The 20,667-nt window shown below is 45.2% G+C and overlaps 1 protein-coding gene across 1 annotated transcript in view; it reads left to right on the forward strand.

The window, feature by feature from the left end:
- LOC123770365 (putative neural-cadherin 2) overlaps positions 1 to 20,667 on the forward strand; it is a 776,166-nt gene that overhangs the window by 747,124 nt on the left and 8,375 nt on the right. Inside the window, 6 exon segments of the mRNA XM_069339955.1 lie at positions 6,355 to 6,533; positions 11,522 to 11,711; positions 14,463 to 14,572; positions 17,533 to 17,661; positions 18,616 to 18,822; positions 20,280 to 20,519. Coding sequence (XP_069196056.1) covers positions 6,355 to 6,533; positions 11,522 to 11,711; positions 14,463 to 14,572; positions 17,533 to 17,661; positions 18,616 to 18,822; positions 20,280 to 20,519 — 1,055 coding nt within the window.

Here is a 20,667-nt window from a genome sequence, read left to right on the forward strand (position 1 = left end):
TGTAGCTGTACAATATTATTAACACAACAACAATGCCGATCTGGAGTGTGCTAAGAGTTGAAAACCAGAAGTTGGGTGTAGTGTGAATTTGTGTGGGCGCGGGAGATATGATTAGCTGGGTAAAACACAGTTTATTTGTCACGAGACATCCCACGCAGTATTGAGATTCCTTTTGATGGGTTGAAACGTATTTGATGACTGACCGCATGTCAGCGAAAATTAAGATAAGCAAAGATGTTTCAGAGTGTTATTTTAGTCAAGAAATGATACAAAGAATGATTATTGACTAGTGAGAGAAATAGGAAGTCACCATGCGGTGCACGGTGTGTTCACACAGATAATGCTAGTCAATGAAGAAAGTATTAAGAGTGGTGAATATTCTGTTTTTCATTGCCCCGCTATGATATCAAGTATCTGTTTTTTTGCTGAGCCTAATGAGGGATAACGGGTGGTCAGGCGAGCTGCCATTTCGCAATTCCGCAAGAGAGAGCAGGTGTGTGGACGTGTCGCTAACGAGCATGACAATGACACACACTACGCTAAATGCCTCAAGGTTGACTTGTGAAAACAGTAGTCGAACCCGGCACTTTATTCTGGTTGTACATAAGCTGATATCTACGATATCAGAGTGTAAGGTTACACGCTGTGATAAAACTGACTCAGTTTTTTTTAAATCGTGTTGATCCTAGCAAAATTGAAGCCAACTTTTTCACTATTGCATCAGCTGGGGGAGAGAGAGAGAGAGAGAGAGAGAGAGAGAGAGAGAGAGAGAGAGAGAGAGAGAGAGAGAGAGAGAGAGAAAGAGGTAGTGTATGACAGAAATGAAACGAATATATATATATATATATATATATATATATATATATATATATATATATATATATATATATATATATATATATGTCGTACCTAATAGCCAGAACGCACTTCTCAGCCTACTATGCAAGGCCCGATTTGCCTAATAAGCCAAGTTTTACTGAAGTAATATATTTCATCTAATTTTTTTCTTATGAAATGATAAAGCTACCCATTTCATTACGTATGAGGTCAATTTTTTTTTATTGGAGTTAAAATTAACGTAGATATATGACCGAACCTAACCAACCCTACCTAACCTAACCTAACCTATCTTTATAGGTTAGGTTAGGTTAGGTAGCCGAAAAAGTTAGGTTAGGTTAGGTTAGGTAGGTTAGGTAGTCGAAAAACAATTATTTCATGAAAACTTTGCTTATTAGGCAAATCGGGCCATGCATAGTAGGAATAGAAGTGCGTTCTGGCTACTAGGTACGACATATATATATATATATATATATATATATATATATATATATATATATATATATATATATATATATATATATATATATATATATATATATATATATATATATATATATATATATATATATGCGAACAAGCCTGAATGGTCCCCAGGATAATATGCAACTGAAAACCCACACTCCAGAAGTGACTCGAACCCATACTCCCAGGAGCAATGCAACTGGTATGTACAAGACGCCTTAATCCACTTGACCATCACGACCGGACATAATGGGTTCGAGTCACTTCTGGGGTGTGAGTTTTCAGTTGCATATTGTCCTGGGGACCATTCAGGCTTGTTCGCATTTGTGTTAATCACGTGTGCCCCAAAGAATGAGGTGATTTGGTAAAATGCTATGCCCAAGATTACTATCCGAGTGCCGGCGGTGGGGTGGTTCAAATAGCCTCGGCTATTACCTCATTATGTCCGGTCGTGATGGTCAAGTGGATTAAGGCGTCTTGTACATACCAGTTGCGTTGCTCCTGGGAGTATGGGTTCGAGTCACTTCTGGGGTGTGAGTTTTCAGTTATATATATATATATATATATATATATATATATATATATATATATATATATATATATATATATATATATATATATATATATATATATATATATAATGGCTGACATTGATATGGAGGCTGTGTCTGAGCGTATAATTACAACCCGCTTATATTTTGAAAACAGAGAGCTTAGCAAGGAAATAATATCGCACACTGTGTTAGCTTGAAAGTGTTATAAGGATTACAAGGACTAAACACTTACACAGTAATAATAATAATCATTTCGTGTTAGATGTAGTGGCAATGGAGATTGACTAGGCAAGCTTACATTTTAAATGATATTGATTTTGGACAGCAGAACACTAATTTTACGCATTACGTTACACTGTGTGTGTTACAAGGACTGAAAAACAGTCACACATCATGGCCACAACTTGTGGTCATGGCCACAACTTGTGGTCATGGCCTCAACTTGTGGTCATGGCCTCAACTTGTGGTCATGGCCTCAACTTGTGGTCATGGCCTCAACTTGTGGTCATGGCCTCAACTTGTGGTCATGGCCACAACTTGTGGTCATGGCCTCAACTTGTGGTCATGGCCACAACTTGTGGTCATGGCCACAACTTGTGGTCATGGCCTCAACTTGTGGTCATGGCCTCAACTTGTGGTCATGGCCACAACTTGTGATCATGGCCACAACTTGTGGTCATGGCCACAGCTTGTGATCATGGCCACAACTTGTGGTCATGGCCTCAACTTGTGGTCATGGCCACAACTTGTGATCATGGCCACAACTTGTGGTCATGGCCACAACTTGTGATCATGGCCACAACTTGTGGTCATGGCCTCAACTTGTGGTCATGGCCTCAACTTGTGGTCATGGCCACAACTTGTGATCATGGCCACAACTTGTGATCATGGCCACAACTTGTGGTCATGGCCTCAACTTGTGGTCATGGCCTCAACTTGTGGTCATGGCCTCAACTTGTGGTCATGGCCACAACTTGTGGTCATGGCCTCAACTTGTGGTCATGGCCTCAACTTGTGGTCATGGCCTCAACTTGTGGTCATGGCCACAACTTGTGGTCATGGCCACAACTTGTGATCATGGCCACAACTTGTGATCATGGCCACAACTTGTGATCATGGGCACAGATTGTGATCATGGGCACAGATTGTGATCATGGGCACAGATTGTGATCATGGCCACAGCTTGTGATCATGGCCTCAACTTGTGGTCATGGCCTCAACTTGTGGTCATGGCCACAACTTGTGGTCATGGCCACAACTTGTGGTCATGGCCACAACTTGTGGTCATGGCCACAACTTGTGGTCATGGCCACAACTTGTGATCATGGGCACAGATTGTGATCATGGGCACGGATTGTGATCATGGGCACAGATTGTGATCATGGCCACAGCCTGTGATCATGGCCACAACTTGTGATCATGGCCACAGATTGTGATCATGGCCACAGATTGTGATCATGGCCACAGATTGTGATCATGGGCACAGATTGTGATCATGGCCACAGATTGTGATCATGGCCACAGATTGTGATCATGGCCACAGATTGTGATCATGGCCACAGCCTGTGCTCATGGTCACAGCCTGTGATCATGGCTACAACTTGTGATCATGGACACAGACTGTGATCATGGCCACAGATTGTGATCATGGGCACAGATTGTGATCATGGCCACAGATTGTGATCATGGCCACAGATTGTGATCATGGCCACAGATTGTGATCAAGGCCACAGATTGTGATCATGGCCACAGATTGTGATCATGGGCACAGATTGTGATCATGGGCACAGATTGTGATCATGGCCACAGCTTGTGATCATGGCCTCAACTTGTGGTCATGGCCTCAACTTGTGGTCTTGGCCACAACTTGTGGTCATGGCCACAACTTGTGGTCATGGCCACAACTTGTGGTCATGGCCACAACTTGTGGTCATGGCCACAACTTGTGATCATGGGCACAGATTGTGATCATGGGCACGGATTGTGATCATGGGCACAGATTGTGATCATGGCCACAGCCTGTGATCATGGCCACAACTTGTGATCATGGCCACAGATTGTGATCATGGCCACAGATTGTGATCATGGCCACAGATTGTGATCATGGGCACAGATTGTGATCATGGCCACAGATTGTGATCATGGCCACAGATTGTGATCATGGCCACAGATTGTGATCATGGCCACAGCCTGTGCTCATGGCCACAGCCTGTGATCATGGCCACAACTTGTGATCATGGACACAGATTGTGATCATGGCCACAGATTGTGATCATGGGCACAGATTGTGATCATGGCCACAGATTGTGATCATGGCCACAGATTGTGATCATGGCCACAGATTGTGATCAAGGCCACAGATTGTGATCATGGCCACAGATTGTGATCATGGGCACAGATTGTGATCATGGGCACAGATTGTGATCATGGCCACAGCTTGTGATCATGGCCTCAACTTGTGGTCATGGCCTCAACTTGTGGTCATGGCCACAACTTGTGGTCATGGCCACAACTTGTGGTCATGGCCACAACTTGTGGTCATGGCCACAACTTGTGGTCATGGCCACAACTTGTGATCATGGGCACAGATTGTGATCATGGGCACGGATTGTGATCATGGGCACAGATTGTGATCATGGCCACAGCCTGTGATCATGGCCACAACTTGTGATCATGGCCACAGATTGTGATCATGGCCACAGATTGTGATCATGGCCACAGATTGTGATCATGGGCACAGATTGTGATCATGGCCACAGATTGTGATCATGGCCACAGATTGTAATCATGGCCACAGATTGTGATCATGGCCACAGCCTGTGCTCATGGCCACAGCCTGTGATCATGGCCACAACTTGTGATCATGGACACAGATTGTGATCATGGCCACAGATTGTGATCATGGGCACAGATTGTGATCATGGCCACAGATTGTGATCATGGCCACAGATTGTGATCATGGCCACAGATTGTGATCATGGCCACAGATTGTGATCATGGCCACAGTTTGTGATCATGGCCACAGCCTGTGCTCATGGCCACAGCCTGTGATCATGGCCCCAACTTGTGATCATGGACACAGATTGTGATCATGGCCACAGATTGTGATCATGGCCACAGATTGTGATCATGGCCACAGATTGTGATCAAGGCCACAGATTGTGATCATGGCCACAGATTGTGATCATGGACACAGATTGTGATCATGGCCACAGATTGTGATCATGGCCACAGATTGTGATCATGGCCACAGATTGTGATCATGGCCACAGCCTGTGCTCATGGCCACAGCCTGTGATCATGGCCACAACTTGTGATCATGGACACCGATTGTGATCATGGCCACAGATTGTGATCATGGACACAGATTGTGATCATGGCCACAGATTGTGATCATGGCCACAGATTGTGATCATGGCCACAGATTGTGATCATGGCCACAGCCTGTGCTCATGGCCACAGCCTGTGATCATGGCCACAACTTGTGATCATGGACACAGATTGTGATCATGGCCACAGATTGTGATCATGGCCACAGATTGTGATCATGGCCACAGATTGTGATCAAGGCCACAGATTGTGATCATGGCCACAGATTGTGATCATGGACACAGATTGTGATCATGGCCACAGATTGTGATCATGGCCACAGATTGTGATCATGGCCACAGATTGTGATCATGGGCACAGATTGTTATCATGGCCACAGCTTGTAATTGTGATTATGGCACAGACTGTTGTCATGGCCTCATCATTAAAGACTCATCTTTTCGCAAAACGAATTAAATGTCATATTTGTCCTTAACTGTAAAATACAAATAATTAGTACACATGGTCCTGGTTTCTGTCAACAGGAGGGTAAAAAACAATTAATAAGGACAATTTTATCTCCGCCGTGCTCGTAATGTGAGCCGTGCAGGAACATGTACATCTGGATGTAAAAATATTGAGCGTTCCTCATTTGTTTGTCATTACCTTAATAAGATTATCAGCGAGTCTGGTTGCATCCGGAGCTACACAATTGACCGTTGTTTTGGTTAAAAAAAATTAATCAGTGCCCTTAATGAAAGCAGATTGACGAATGAGCGGATGATTAAATGTTTCCTACACACATAAAATGTTATTGAATTTAATGATGGCCGCGTGATAGGCGACTGCACGTGGTAGATACACGTTCCTCAGGTCTGGAGAACCTTCCTCTGTGGGGATCAGTCACCAAGCTCACGCCGAGTTCAAAACGAGAGGTCTTCAGAAACTGATCAATAATGGTTGTTGTTCGGTAACACAGAGGCCATTAAAGCAAAACGATCGATTTAAGTCCGCTTAAAACAAGAGATGTACCATTTTCTATACGTGGGTCCTAGGTTAGGTTAGGTTAGGTAAAGTTTGGTCAATTTAGTACAACAGTTTAATGAAGTTGTGAACACTGGAGTGGACGGGCTGCTTCATCAGAATAACTTAAATGATGGAAATGTCTACCTGGGCGTGTCCCTGGCAGGTACGGCTCAGCGGTCTTCCTGACGGCTGACGACGGCGACGGGGACCTGTACAACGCCTCGGTGGTGTTGGAGGGACGCCAGCTGCTGCAGGTGGACAAGCAGGAGGGCGTCCACGTGGGAGGCACGCCCGAGTTCCTCGATGTTAGTGTTTTCAAGATCCATGGTGACTTCTTCGACGGTAGGTGATGCTGTGGTCTTGTGTTTCCTCTAGGGTGGGTATGCTCTAAGGTTGGTCTCTTTATTACTGGAACGTATATGATCTAAGGTTGAGATCTCTAGTGTGTATCAGTTCTAGGGTTCGTGTCTCAAGTGTGTATATGATCTAAGGTTTACATTTTGAATGCATATATGAATGCATATATGAGTTCTAGAGAAGCTATAGAGCTTCTCTAGAACTGGGAATAATATATATTTATTCCACTGCGGTAACTGGTTATTTTTTCCTGCTCCAACGTCTCTGAATTTTAATGTTATGAGGCATTATCAGGGAAAAACGCCAAACCATTACGACTATATAGCACTGGGAAGGGGTCAGAACAAGGATTTGGGATTGGAGGGGGGGGGGGAAGGAATGGTGCCCAGCCATTTGGACGGTCGGGGATTGAACGGCGACCGGCATGAAGCGAGACCGTCGCTCTACCGTCCCACCCAAGTGGTTATGACATTATAACAGTACATTACTACGTCATCTGATGCCATTGTTCACAACATTGTTTAACCACAGGTATTTTCTTTAGGAATAAACTTACAAGCCAAAGATGCCGCGAGAGGCAAAAAAGAATTCTCTTAGCAAGAGCAGGGTAACTCTGACGCTCGACTCATCTTAAATACGTTAATTTATGGAACACGTTTTAATAATAGATTTTGTAACCTAAATAACATCATTTGCGTGTGGGAAAATCTGACTCAGAATATTACTAATAATGATGATTAAATTCAATAGCTACGAAGGACCTCCTTTTTTATGAAAAAAAGAAAAATTAAAATGAATAAACATATTGAAATAAATCCAGGAATCAGTGCCTATGGATCCTTTATGAATTAATAATATAATGTGAGAACATTAAGTGAACTGCATAATATAATTAAAACTATTGAGCCGACTCGCGCACACTTTTTGAGGGGGTTATAATAGTACAAAATAACAAATACATTAATTGCACAATGAAATAGACGCTAATTCGCATCAAGTATGTCATTAAGATATCAAGAATATCAATAATAATTATATGGCAAAATATAAAAATGGTTAGTAAATGTGATCTTATATTGAAGATCAAGAATTAACTAAATGTTAGTAAATACTACAAAAATAAGACAACCGCTTAGCTGTGTGCGTAAGGGCAGTCACAACAACATGCTTGTAGTAACATGCTGCCCTGGGGCATGTGTGCAGGGTAAGGTTATCTCTCCTCTTGTTACTATGCCACAACCTGATATCACAGTTAATATGTAAAAGATTCCTATACCAAAATGAGTATACCATCATTTCTTTATGAAAGGGAAGGCACGATATGGCATGGGACTAACTTTTTGTTATTTGATGCGTCTTGACGACGAGCTACCTACTCATTTGTTATTTAGTGCACAAATAAGCAAACATCGGTAAGACATCGCCGAGACGAGTGTCTAGTAGTTGATGGAGTCCCTCTCGAACCCTGACCTCCGCTGCTGCAAGGACGAAGTAAAGACAGGTCGGTGAATGCGTGCACTCCTAGACACTATTTCTTGCCAGAAATATATCGGCTATCGCTCTCCTCCTCCCTCACCAGTCCCGCCGGCGCTTGAACAATAGTACGGAGAGTTAATACGGAGAATTCTTCTCCTATTAATTATTCAACTACGCGAGATAATAAGGCTATGGTTTATTATGAAGGAACTAATATTAATTGCATTCTCGTCGTAGAGTAATTAATATGAAACGAAGTTCATAGAGATGAAAAGCTGTTGGAGAATGTGATTCCATCATGCAACTTGATTATAACAGTGGGTACTGTTATATAGTGATCTTTAGCTAATAACGCGATATTATTTGATCACTGGTTGCTACGGTATCATTTAATAATTCATTGGAAAGAACACTGATATAAAGTGAGAATGGAACTTAATTATCTGAAATGTAGACGTTATCTTTCCCTTTGCTGAGTTGTTTGACGCAACACCGTTATGAAGTAGGAAATATTTGGCGAAATAATTATGCAGTAGGAAAAGAATTAATATTGTTAATCTACAAGTTAGTAATATTAGTAAATTGCTATTGTTAGTACAAGGATGATTTATTGACGAACTAAAAATGAGAAATAGGTGTTGGATATTTCTAACATTGCGGAATTATGGTTTATTGACTGTAAAAAAGGTACTCAGTAAGTCTCGGGTAAGTTAAACAGCAAAATTAACAAAACACAATTAAAACCGGGAAAAGAACACGTGAAAATTAAACAAAATTAAATTTAGGTATAGAAACCTAATTAAAACTAACAATCCTAAGTATAATATTAAAATTATTATTATTGCTTCCACCACTAACTCTGTTATTGTTATTACTAGTATTGTTAACTCATCACTTGCGCTGCTATTGTTATTTTTAGTTCTGGGGAAAGAAAACCTAATACAATCGCTTCAGTTGTCATACATCTGGACACTAAGACGTATAAGAGACGCGGCTGAGTTGCAATCATTCTAAAAGGATAACAATGGAATAACCCTCATCCCATAACATTACTATAATTACCTCTCTAGAGAGCCCAACCCCTTGAACTGGAAAATAAATCGACGGTCTTGCCTCTTGCAGGTCGGCGCTCCTTTCCCGACCGTCCAAATAGTTCTTACCCCTGTTCTTTCCTTAACCCTTATCCCCTTATTACTAGCAAGATATATATATATATATATATATATATATATATATATATATATATATATATATATATATATATATATATATATATATATATATATATATATATGTAATGGCTTAGTGCTTTCTCCTGATAATTGCCTTACATTGCCTCTCCAGAGTAAGCTACTAAAGAAGTTCCTCGAGGTGGAATTTAGACGGAGGCTCCTAATACACGAACACCGTCAATTTTCACGCTCGTTTCGTGCTAAATATGTGACATTTTTAACCACTTGTGACAACAAGGTGGCAACCAAAACATTCGGTCACAATACAATCATCACGTAGCTGACTGACTAATAACACAAACAGATATCATCAGCTGCATGTATTATATTGACCAATATGAGAATTGTTTCTATAAATCTGAATTAGGGGGAAAATTTAGGAGAGCACGTATGATGTGTGTGTCGGGCCAATTACGGAATATCCAGCACCAGTGTGAACTCTTTGTTTCTCCAACACAACACAAAGCTGGAGAACGTCGAGGGGTATGACTGCCTTCCACCTGATAGACGTGAGTTACGAGGACAGAATAAAAAAAGTTAATCCTCATGTTATCTTAACATAGACAAGCCAGTGGAATAGACAGTTAAAGCAGACATGAAAAGACTTTTTCAAAAGAGTCGTGCACGAACGAGGGGACAAAGGTAAAAACGAAGTACCCTGATGAATGAGAGGTAAAAATATGTTCCCTCTCAGAACTGATCACACAGTCGGTATTGAGCTCTACAAATCATGATTACTTGAATACAGTTAGCTGAGTACATAGCGCTAATTGAAATAACAAATATCCATATATTCAAATATTAAAATATTAAAATTGCAATGCTAGAGATAACTGTACAAACGAAGTGCAGCTCTAGCTTGCTATAATAAAAACAGCAGTTCTATGTAAATAAAAATAAGTGATAATAATTATATTAATAACCAATACTACGAAAGAACATAAATAAATTTAAAAGGATAAATTATTTTGAAACAGTTGACTCGTTCATAGTTTATTTCAATGTTTCTTTTACGCATACTGTAAGTCTAAAGTTTGGAAGTTTGTATGAGGGGAAGGTGGGGGGGGGGGAGAAGGCCCCGGTAAACAGGCAGAGACTGACAGACCGACACGTGTCCTCCAGGAGGTTTGTACTCTCGAGGTAATCGCTTCAAAACCACTACTTAATAAGTGCTGCTACCTTCTCCCTATCTATCTTGAGGTTATCTTGAGATGATTTCGGGGCTTTTAGTGTCCCCGCTGCCCGGTCCTCGACCAGGCCTCCACCCCTAGGAAGCAGCCCGTGACAGCTGACTAACACCCAGGTACCTATTTTACTGCTAGGTAACAGGGGCATAGGGTGAAAGAAACTCTGCCCATTGTTTCTCGCCGGCGCCTGGGATCGAACCCAGGACCACAGGATCACAAGTCCCGCGTGCTGTCCGCTCGGCCGACCGGCTCCCTCGCTTGGTAACCTAATCTATGGTTAGGTTCGGTTAAGGTTATGTTAGTTTAGATTAAGTTAAGTTAAAATGGCTTTATTCTTAAACACATGGAGTATGAAAATCAGATACTATTTAAACATCCACTAGAATTTGATATTAAATATTAAAGAAAGTCTAGAACTTAGAGCTCATGAATGAAATCGAGTTTATCATAGACTTTTTATATTTTAAACCCTGGATTTATAATAAAATAGTTATTACTTGAGAATATTCTTTAAGGCAAAAGTTCACTTACTTATTTACAAGTCGAATATTATTGGAACTGTAATATGCTTTCAGATCATCACAAATATCTAGATAACTATCAGGGTGGTCTGAGTGGGAAGTTGATGTCTTGATCTAATCACTGTAGGCTGAAAAAGGACCGCAGACAGACTGCTACACAGATATCCAGACTGAGTAACAGACAGATAAACCAAAGAGAGAGCTAGCTAGACAGAAGTAGTTATTAATAAACTCCGGCAAGCCTGGACATTACGTAGCACGGTAATAGCTAGACAATTAGCCAAAGAGACAGACACAAAGATACAGAAAAACATACGGACGAGAGAGGAGAGGGAGGGAATTATCACCAAGCCATTACCACTATATAACACTGGGAAAGGATCAGGATAAGGATTTGGGATGGTACGGGGGAAATGAATGGTGCCCAACCACTTGGACGGTCGGGGATTGAACGCCGACCTGCATGAAGCGAGACCGTCGCTCTACCGTCCAGACCAAGTGGGTGGAAAGGAAGAGAGAGAGAAATAAAATATTACTCCTGGCCATTACCACTTCAGGATGTATGGACGACCTGAGGATCTCCGGGCGGAGGATACCACTACCGCCAACGGTCAACAGCACAGCCTGGGGTCAGGCCAGCGTGTTCCAGGGCGTCGAGCAAGGGTGTGGGGCTCCTCCTGCATGTGCCAACGTCTCCTGCAGGCCCCCGCTCTCCTGCGTCGACACCTGGAGGTCCTACCATTGCGGGTCTGTACACAACAATTCTCTGGTGTCCATCTCAGTATCTTTTCAATATTCTTTGATATGTGTTCTGTTGTTCTCCTAAATTTATATATTGACAGATTTTGCAGATAGTATATTTCCCGCAGATTGAAACAAAAGTAATATAATGTATTTCGTTCTTTTAACCTGTGATGAGTCGGCTACCACATCCTTGGTTTCTCAAAGCACTCTGATTAACCTCAAAACCGTGGATTCTTGACAAGTTTGGAGTAAGTCGTGATGGCGATAAGGTTTATCTGTCCCGTCTCGATCCATTGTGCCCCATCCTATCATGGAACGAGGCAGAACACTGCTTCACCCATTCCGTCCCACTATCTTCCGTTCCGGCACTCAACACCATCGTTGCAAAAGTTTTTGTTGTTTTGACGTATCTCAGAACCTTGACCACTTTGGTCATGGTAGTCTTCCTCACAAGCCTTTAGTGTAGTCAAATGTTCGCCACCATGGCGGCCAAATTGCCTGCCTTCAGCGGTCAGGTGCTGATGACCTCGTCCAGTCATCCTACATCCGAAACTAACTGGAGGATACTGGTGTTTGACCCTGGACACTGTTCCATGGTCAGTACCACGGAGCAGTCCATCATGAGGCACCTGGTGATAATTATCTTGTCAGTTATATATATTATATATATATTAATTAATGCATATTATTAATATAATTAATTAATAATTATTACTCTTCCTTCTGCGGGTTCATGAAGGAAGCCGGCCTCGGGAGAAAGGGAGCTGTGACGATCTCTGTCTGGAACCCGTAGGTGCGGGACTCGGTCGTCCACCTCCTGAGGCCCGTGCTGCCCAAGCTTTGCTCCAGGAGGCTGGGGTCGTTCTTGCCCTTTCTAGGGTGGTTCTTCTCCGGCCCCGACCACGGCGGTCTCTGGGTTTGGAGTCCCTGTACCTTCTTTACCAACTTCGAGGAAAACTCCGGAGCTGGAGCCTAGGACAATCCGTTTTTGCCTTCAACCTCGTTCTGGCAGTTCCTGCGACGGCGCTGGAACCAATCGTATTGGCGTTTGCTTTTCCATTGGAGATTTTCGGCGCCGTGGAGAGGAGGGACCTGCTGCATTGTTGACAGCTTCTTCCCTGTATCAACGTACTCTGGGTTTGCACCCTGGAGAGGCCACTCCAGACCGACAACCAGAGCGCAACTCCATAGTCTCCCGAGACTGATGGATGACTACAACTAATACTAATAATTCAGTGTGATGGGATACAGGCAGCCAGTGTATATATACATGTTAGCATTCTATCGAGGTCCCCCGCCCCCCTCCACCCTACAGACCCTCCTCAGGGTGCAACACAACAAGCTGACTAACTTCTGAGTAACTAACATCTGACTAACTGTAACTTCTGACTAACTGTAACTTCTGACTAAGTAACTAAGTAACTGACTAACTTCTTACTGCAAGATGAACAGCGAATTAGGTGACACGAAACATGCCTATTTATCTTCTCGCTCGGAATTCGAATCTTTAATTCTAGACTGAAAGTCGAGAACGAACGCAACAGTAATACCAAGACTCTAAATTAAGGAGGCAGACACCTCCGTCAAGTTTCTTAACTGATGAAGCTTGTAATTTAACAATATCTAAATACTTTGTACATCTGTTCAAAATTGTACATGAAAAAAAATAAAGAGATTGGCAAGCGAGCCGCGAAAATGTTTTCATGTGTATCCTAAACTTTTAAGACAAATTAATAATTTGTTCAGCGTTTATGTGATAATTTAAAGTCTACCGAATTAAAAATTAATATGATTTTTGGAGGGTTAATGATTACAATAATTTTTTTCAAAAGCTATATTTTTATTACTGTTAATAAAATATTTTTAAATATCTATTATAAGTTCATTCACAATAGAACATAGAGCCAATTAGTGTTATATTACCACATGAGGTAGAACAGGTAGCGTCCTTTATCATGAGAAACTTGTTTACAGTGTAGGTGTATATAACACATTACTAACACATGTCTTCCTCACTGTACTATATACGTATAAACAAGGAGCTAAAGCACCATTTATAAGATGCAAAACTGACCAGTCTTGGTCCGCTGTCCCTCAAAAAGAGTTAGACTTGTGTGGGCACCAGCTTAACATACGCGATCACAAACGGACAGTATATGATGTACTACATATCATAGAGGCTCACAAACGGCCACGTTTTCTATGTATGGGTCCAATGGTTACGTTCGGGCCATATTGTACAACATTTATTGTGAGGGGTGTTACCAGGTGAGAGGCCACACTACACCAAGAGTGTGGCCTCCTATCCACACTACATGTGGTCTCCTCTACCTCACAACACGTCATCTGGTTGAGACAGGTGTGGTGAGGGGCTAGTAGTGACAGGTGTGGTCATCAAAGGTGTGGCGAGGGGCTGGTTGTGACAGGTGTAGTGAGGAGCTGGTAGTGACAGATGTAGTCATTACACGTGTGGTGAGGGGATGATAGTGACAAGTGTGGTCATTACAGGTGTTACGAGGGACTGGTAGTGACAGGTGTGGTCATCACAGGTGTGGTGAGGGGCTGGTAGTAACAGGTGTGGGCATCACAGGTGTGGTGAGGGGCTGGTAGTGACAGGTGTGGTCATCACAGGTGTGGTGAGGGGCTGGTAGTGACAGGTGTGGGCATCACAGGTGTGGTGAGGGGCTGGTAGTGACAGGTGTGGTCATCACAGGTGTGGTCAGGGGCTGGTAGTGACAGGTGTGGTCGTCACAGGTGTGGTGAGGGCCGGGCGCTGAGCAGTAGTGAGGAGACGTGTGAGGACGAGGACGAGTGTGTGTGGCGTCCTTGTCTTAACGGAGGCACCTGCTTCAACACCCAGCCAGGTGAGGCGTCCTTGTCTTAACGGAGGCACCTGCTTCAACACCCAGCCAGGTGAGGCAACCTTGTCTTAACGGAGGCACCTGCTTCAACACCCAGCCAGGTGAGGCGACCTTGTCTTAACGGAGGCACCTGCTTCAACACCCAGCCAGGTGAGCCGTCCTTGTCTTAACGGAGGCACCTGCTTCAACACCCAGCCAGGTGAGCCGTCCTTGTCTTAACGGAGGCACCTGCTTCAACACCCAGCCAGGTGAGGCGTCCTTGTCTTAACGGAGGCACCTGCTTCAACACCCAGCCAGGTGAGGCGTCCTTGTCTTAACGGAGGCACCTGCTTCAACACCCAGCCAGGTGAGGCAACCTTGTCTTAACGGAGGCACCTGCTTCAACACCCAGCCAGGTGAGGCGACCTTGTCTTAACGGAGGCACCTGCTTCAACACCCAGCCAGGTGAGGCGACCTTGTCTTAACGGAGGCACCTGCTTCAACACCCAGCCAGGTGAGGCAACCTTGTCTTAACGGAGGCACCTGCTTCAACACCCAGCCAGGTGAGGCGTCCTTGTCTTAACGGAGGCACCTGCTTCAACACCCAGCCAGGTGAGGCGTCCATGTCTTAACGGAGGCACCTGCTTCAACACCCAGCCAGGTGAGGCGTCCTTGTCTTAACGGAGGCACCTGCTTCAACACCCAGCCAGGTGAGGCAACCTTGTCTTAACGGAGGCACTTGCTTCAACACCCAGCCAGGTGAGGCGTCCTTGTCTTAACGGAGGCACCTGCTTCAACACCCAGCCAGGTGAGGCGTCCTTGTCTTAACGGAGGCACCTGCTTCAACACCCAGCCAGGTGAGGCGTCCTTGTCTTAACGGAGGCACCTGCTTCAACACCCAGCCAGGTGAGGCGTCCTTGTCTTAACGGAGGCACCTGCTTCAACACCCAGCCAGGTGAGGCGTCCTTGTCTTAACGGAGGCACCTGCTTCAACACCCAGCCAGGTGAGGCGACCTTGTCTTAACGGAGGCACCTGCTTCAACACCCAGCCAGGTGCTTGTAGGCCCCCTCCCTTGTGGACCCACCACTTGCGGGCCCTCCCTTGTCGGGCCCCTCCCTTGTCGGGCCCCGTCCCTTGTGGGCCCTTCCTTTGTGGGCCTCTCCTTTGTGGGCCCCCTTCATTGTGGTCCCCTCCCTTGTGGGGCCCCTGCCTTGTGGGGCCCCCTCCCTTGTGGGCCCCGTCCCCTGTGGGCCCCCTTCCTTCCCTGTGGGTCCTCCCTTGTGGATACTCCCCTGTGGGTCCTCTCCCTATTTGGTCCCCTTCTCTGCGGGATTCCCCTCCTCTGCGGGGCCCACTTCCTTGTGTGGGCCCCCTCTTTTGCGGGGCCCTTCCCTTGCGGGGCCTCTCCTTATTGTGGCCCCAACAAGGCCTCTCCCTTGTTGGGGCCCCCTCTCTCTTGTGGGGCCCTTCCTTGAGTTCCCTCCTTTGTGGTTCCCTTTCTTTCTGGAGCCTTTCCCTTATTGGGCCCCTCTCTTGTGGGGCCCTCCCTTGAGGGTCCTTCCCCTGGGCGAGCCCTTCTTTGTGGGTGGGTCCATTCCCCTGTGGATCCCTGCCCTGTGGATTCCTCCCCTGTGGACCCTCCCTTGTGAGCCCCTCCCCTGTGGTGCCCTCTCTTCTGAGCCCTCCCTTGTGGGCCCCCTCCCTTTTGGGCCCCTCCCCTGTGGTGCCCTCCCTTGTGGGCCCTTCCCCTGTGGCCCCCGTCTCTTGTTGGACCCTCCCTTGTGGGCTCTGTACCTTGTGGGGCCCCGTCCCTTGAGGTCCGTCTCTTGTGGGCCCCGACCATTGTGGGTCCGTCCCTTGTGGCCCCCTTCCATGTTTCAGCCATTCTTTTGACACCTTTCTCTTTCACTATTTCTTTTTTTACGCTGTCTTCACCATTCATGACAATTTCTGGAGTTCCTTTACTGTTGCACCATTATGTATTGTCATAACTGACCTGTGGTGCCTTCCCTTGTGGCACTCCTTCACCCTTGGGAGACTTGTGCCACACACTCCTCTACCTCCTGCTGTCTTCTGCCACCCTCCTCCACCTCCTGTTATCTTGTGCCACCCTCCTTCACCACCTATCTTGTGCCACCCTCCTTCACCTCCTGTTATCTTGTGCCACCCTCCTTCACCACCTATCTTGTGCCACCCTCCTTCACCTCCTGTTATCTTGTGCCACCCTCCTTCACCTCCTGTTATCTTGTGCCACCCTCCTTCACCTCCTGTTATCTTGTGTCACCCTTCTTCACCTCCTGTCATCTTGTGCACCCTCCTCCACCTCCTGTTGTCTTGTGCACACTCCTTCACCTCCTGTTATCTTGTGCCACCCTCATTCACCTCCTGTTATCTTGTGCCATCCTCCTTCACCTCCTGTCATCTTGTGCCACCCTCCTTTACCACCTGATATCTTGTGTCACCCTTCTTCACCTCCTGTTATCTTGTGCCACCCTCCTTCACCACCTGGTATCTTGTGCTACTCTCCTTCACCTCCTGTTATCTTGTGCCACCCTCCTTCACCTCCTGTTATCTTGTGCCACCCTCCTTCACCTCCTGTTATCTTGTGCCACCCTCCTTCACCTCCTGTTATCTTGTGCCACCCTCCTTCACCTCCTGTTATCTTGTGCCACCCTCCTACACCTCCTGTTATCTTGTGCCACCCTCCTTCACCTCCTGTTATCTTGTGCCACCCTCCTTCACCTCCTGTTATCTTGTGCCACCCTCCTTCACCTCCTGTTATCTTGTGCCACCCTCCTTCACCTCCTGTTATCTTGTGCCACCCTCCTACACCTCCTGTTGACTTTGACACTCACTCAGTATCCCTGCTAATTTGTGACCAAAATAGTCTCATTAAGTGAATTTTAAGTAATCTCATGCAATACGTTTTCAAAATTAAAAGAGTTTATGCAGTATTCTTTCATTTTCTACATTTTCTGTGAAGCCTACGTGTGTGCGTGTCCGGCGGGGTTCAGCGGACAACACTGTCACCTGCCAGACGTGGGGGAGACTTCACTAAAACTGCCGCTCGGGATCCTGGTGACCATTGTCGTCTGGTGCACATTTCTCCTGCGTGAGTATATCTACTTGTTGAGCTCATTATCCATGTGTCTATCTATACATGTATTTTCGAAGATGTATCGGCTAACTACCAAAATTAGAGGGAATTCAACGCGCGCGATACACACACGCACGCAGGCGCACGCACGCACACGCACGCAGGCGCACGCACGCACACGCACGCATGCGTACATATGTACGTACGTGTGTGTGTGTGTGTGTGTGTATTCACCTAGTTGTGCTTGCGGGGATTGAGCTCTGCTCTTTCGGCCCACCTCTCAACTGTCAATCAATCAACTGTTACTAACTATTAAAAACAAAATTCATTCACACACACGTGTGTTTGTGTGTGTGTACTAAACTATTTGGCACAAAGAAATTGGTGAGTACACATACAAAAAATTTTGATAAGACTTTCCAATAGTATTTAGCTTCATATTACTCGGTAATTTCCTTGAATAAATATAAGGAATATTGGGAATGTTCAAGAAAATTGTATTTTCAACACTAGGTATCCTATTACTGAGCACGCCTGTACTAACCCACAGAATGATGCGCTGATATAGTTAACTACATCATTATGCTACTTAGTAAGCTACACCATTAAATTACATATGCAGCAGGCTACATCATTAGGCTACTGTCAGAGTGGACCACATCATTAGATTGCCATTGTTGGTCACATCACTAGACTGTCAGTGTTGGTCACATCACTAGACTGTCAGTGTTGGTCTCATCATTAGACTGTCAGTATAGGTCACATCACTAGACTGCCAGTGTGGGTCACATCACTAGACTGTCAGTGTTGGTCTCATCATTAGACTGTCAGTATAGGTCACATCACTAGACTCTCAGTGTGGGTCACATCACTAGACTGTCAGTGTTGGTCTCATCATTAGACTGTCAGTATAGGTCACATCACTAGACTACTAAACCTTGAGCTCATCACGTGCTCCTCCCAAAACAGTGCTGATCTGCGCCTTTCTGCTGCATCAGCACCACCGCCGGTCGGCGCTGCGCAGAGGCGCCGCCGACAACAAGGAAGACGCCGTCAGTTGTAAGCAACAGGTTTCCCCGCCCTGCAACCACACGCCCAACCTGCTGGAGCTGCAGCTGTTGACGCCGCCCAAAGCCAACGGTCAGCCAGCCTGGACCAAGAACCCCAACATAGCAGGTATGTGGCCCTCCCCCTACCAGCCTGGACCAAGAACCCCAACATAGCAGGTATGTGGCCCTCCCCCCCTACCAGCCTGGACCAAGAACCCCAACATAGCAGGTATGTGGCCCTCCCCCTACCAGCCGGGACCAAGAACCCCAACATAGCAGGTATGTGGCCCTCCCCCCCTACCAGCCTGGACCAAGAACCCCAACATAGCAGGTATGTGGCCCTCCCCCCTACCAGCCTGGACCAAGAACCCCAACATAGCAGGTATGTGGTCGTCCCTCTATCAGCCTGGACCAAGAACCCCAATAGAGCAGGTATCTGCTAATCCCTCTAACAGCCTGGATTAAGAACCTTAATATAGCAGGTATGTGGCCCTCCCCTTACCAGCCTGGACCAGAAACCCAATATAGCAGGTATGTGGCCCTCCCCCAACCAGCCTGGACCAAGAACCCAATATGTGTGGCATGTGGCCCTCCCCCAACCTGTCTGGAGCAGGAGCCCCAACATAGGTCATTAGTTGACTCTAAATTATACTGATACGTTAATATATTATTCCGAAGCACTGGGTGTGATTAGGGCCATTAAATGCATGTGACAGTTTTGGTATGCTCTCCCAGACTTTTATTGTCCGGTTACATGAAATCTGACAAAATGAAATTGCATTTCATCATTATAATGGTTCTAGTACAGATCTTTATCGGGGTGCATCTTATAAAAAAAATTATGATTGTAAATATGCAGAGCAAATGATTCCTTTGAGAGTTTGTAAAGGGCGTCTTGCATTCATTCAGCTGTTCCCCCAGTGCTTGCTTCATTGCTAGATCTTGCAACAGATACAGAACTTGCAGGCTAGAGATACAGCGTTGCTGAGAATTGTTACTATCACGTCGTCAGGCGATATTCTCAGGGTATAACTATTTAACTTTGCCTAAATGAACCTAATGTAATCTAACCACACCTCGTGGCTAATGTCCACACACAACCACTAATCACCTGACCTAGCGTAACCCAACCAATAGTAACCATGAAGGAATCCTTCACCCAAATCAAGGAACAGTCAACCAACATAAAGGCTCCTAGGGGCCGTAAGACCCATGCGTGGACACTGGCAACACACTTGGGTGTGTAGAATTCCTTGAATCTAGCTGTGATACAGTTCATTATATGCGTTTGGTTCATGCTTGCCGCCAAGTCACTTAAAAGTGCATACCACTTACGGGTCCATTATAAAAGAAGGATTCTTGATATTTACATTACTTGTAAATAATAAATAATATTACTTGTTATTTTATGCATGCAAATTCAGTTACATCCCTTTGTCGCGGTGGTGAGTATAGTGTCGCGAATGTGCGACACTGATACTTTAACACCCACCTTTCTTGCAAGAGGTTCTGTCAGCGTCACTAACACGATGTATGACCTAATATGGGGCAATCAGCCCGATTTAGTTTCCACTCTTCTTTCAGACGTGGACGTTCTGCAAGTAGAAGTACCAACTCTGTCGAGCAGCGCGCAAATCCGCCAACAACAAATTGGCGTTAAAGAGTCGCAACACCAGCGAGAAGGCAGCCGTGATGCGGGGAAGAGGAACTCTTGTGCCGAAGGCAGATCGAACAGGGGATGTGTAAGCAGCCCTCCAGCCGGGGACGACCTGAGGAACTACGCTTACGAAGGTGAAGGTTCCTCCCCTGGATCATTGTCCTCGTGTAAGTCCAACAGTAGCTGATGATGGAGGGGGAGGAATGGTCGTAATTTTATCCAAAAATGATAATGGAAGCACATTAACTACTGTCTAAATTGTCACCAAAAATATATAACATAAAAACTGCAGATGGTTATCATTATGCAATAAAG

Source organism: Procambarus clarkii, chromosome 42, assembly GCF_040958095.1.
Source record: "Procambarus clarkii isolate CNS0578487 chromosome 42, FALCON_Pclarkii_2.0, whole genome shotgun sequence".
Classification (NCBI taxonomy): domain Eukaryota; kingdom Metazoa; phylum Arthropoda; class Malacostraca; order Decapoda; family Cambaridae; genus Procambarus; species Procambarus clarkii.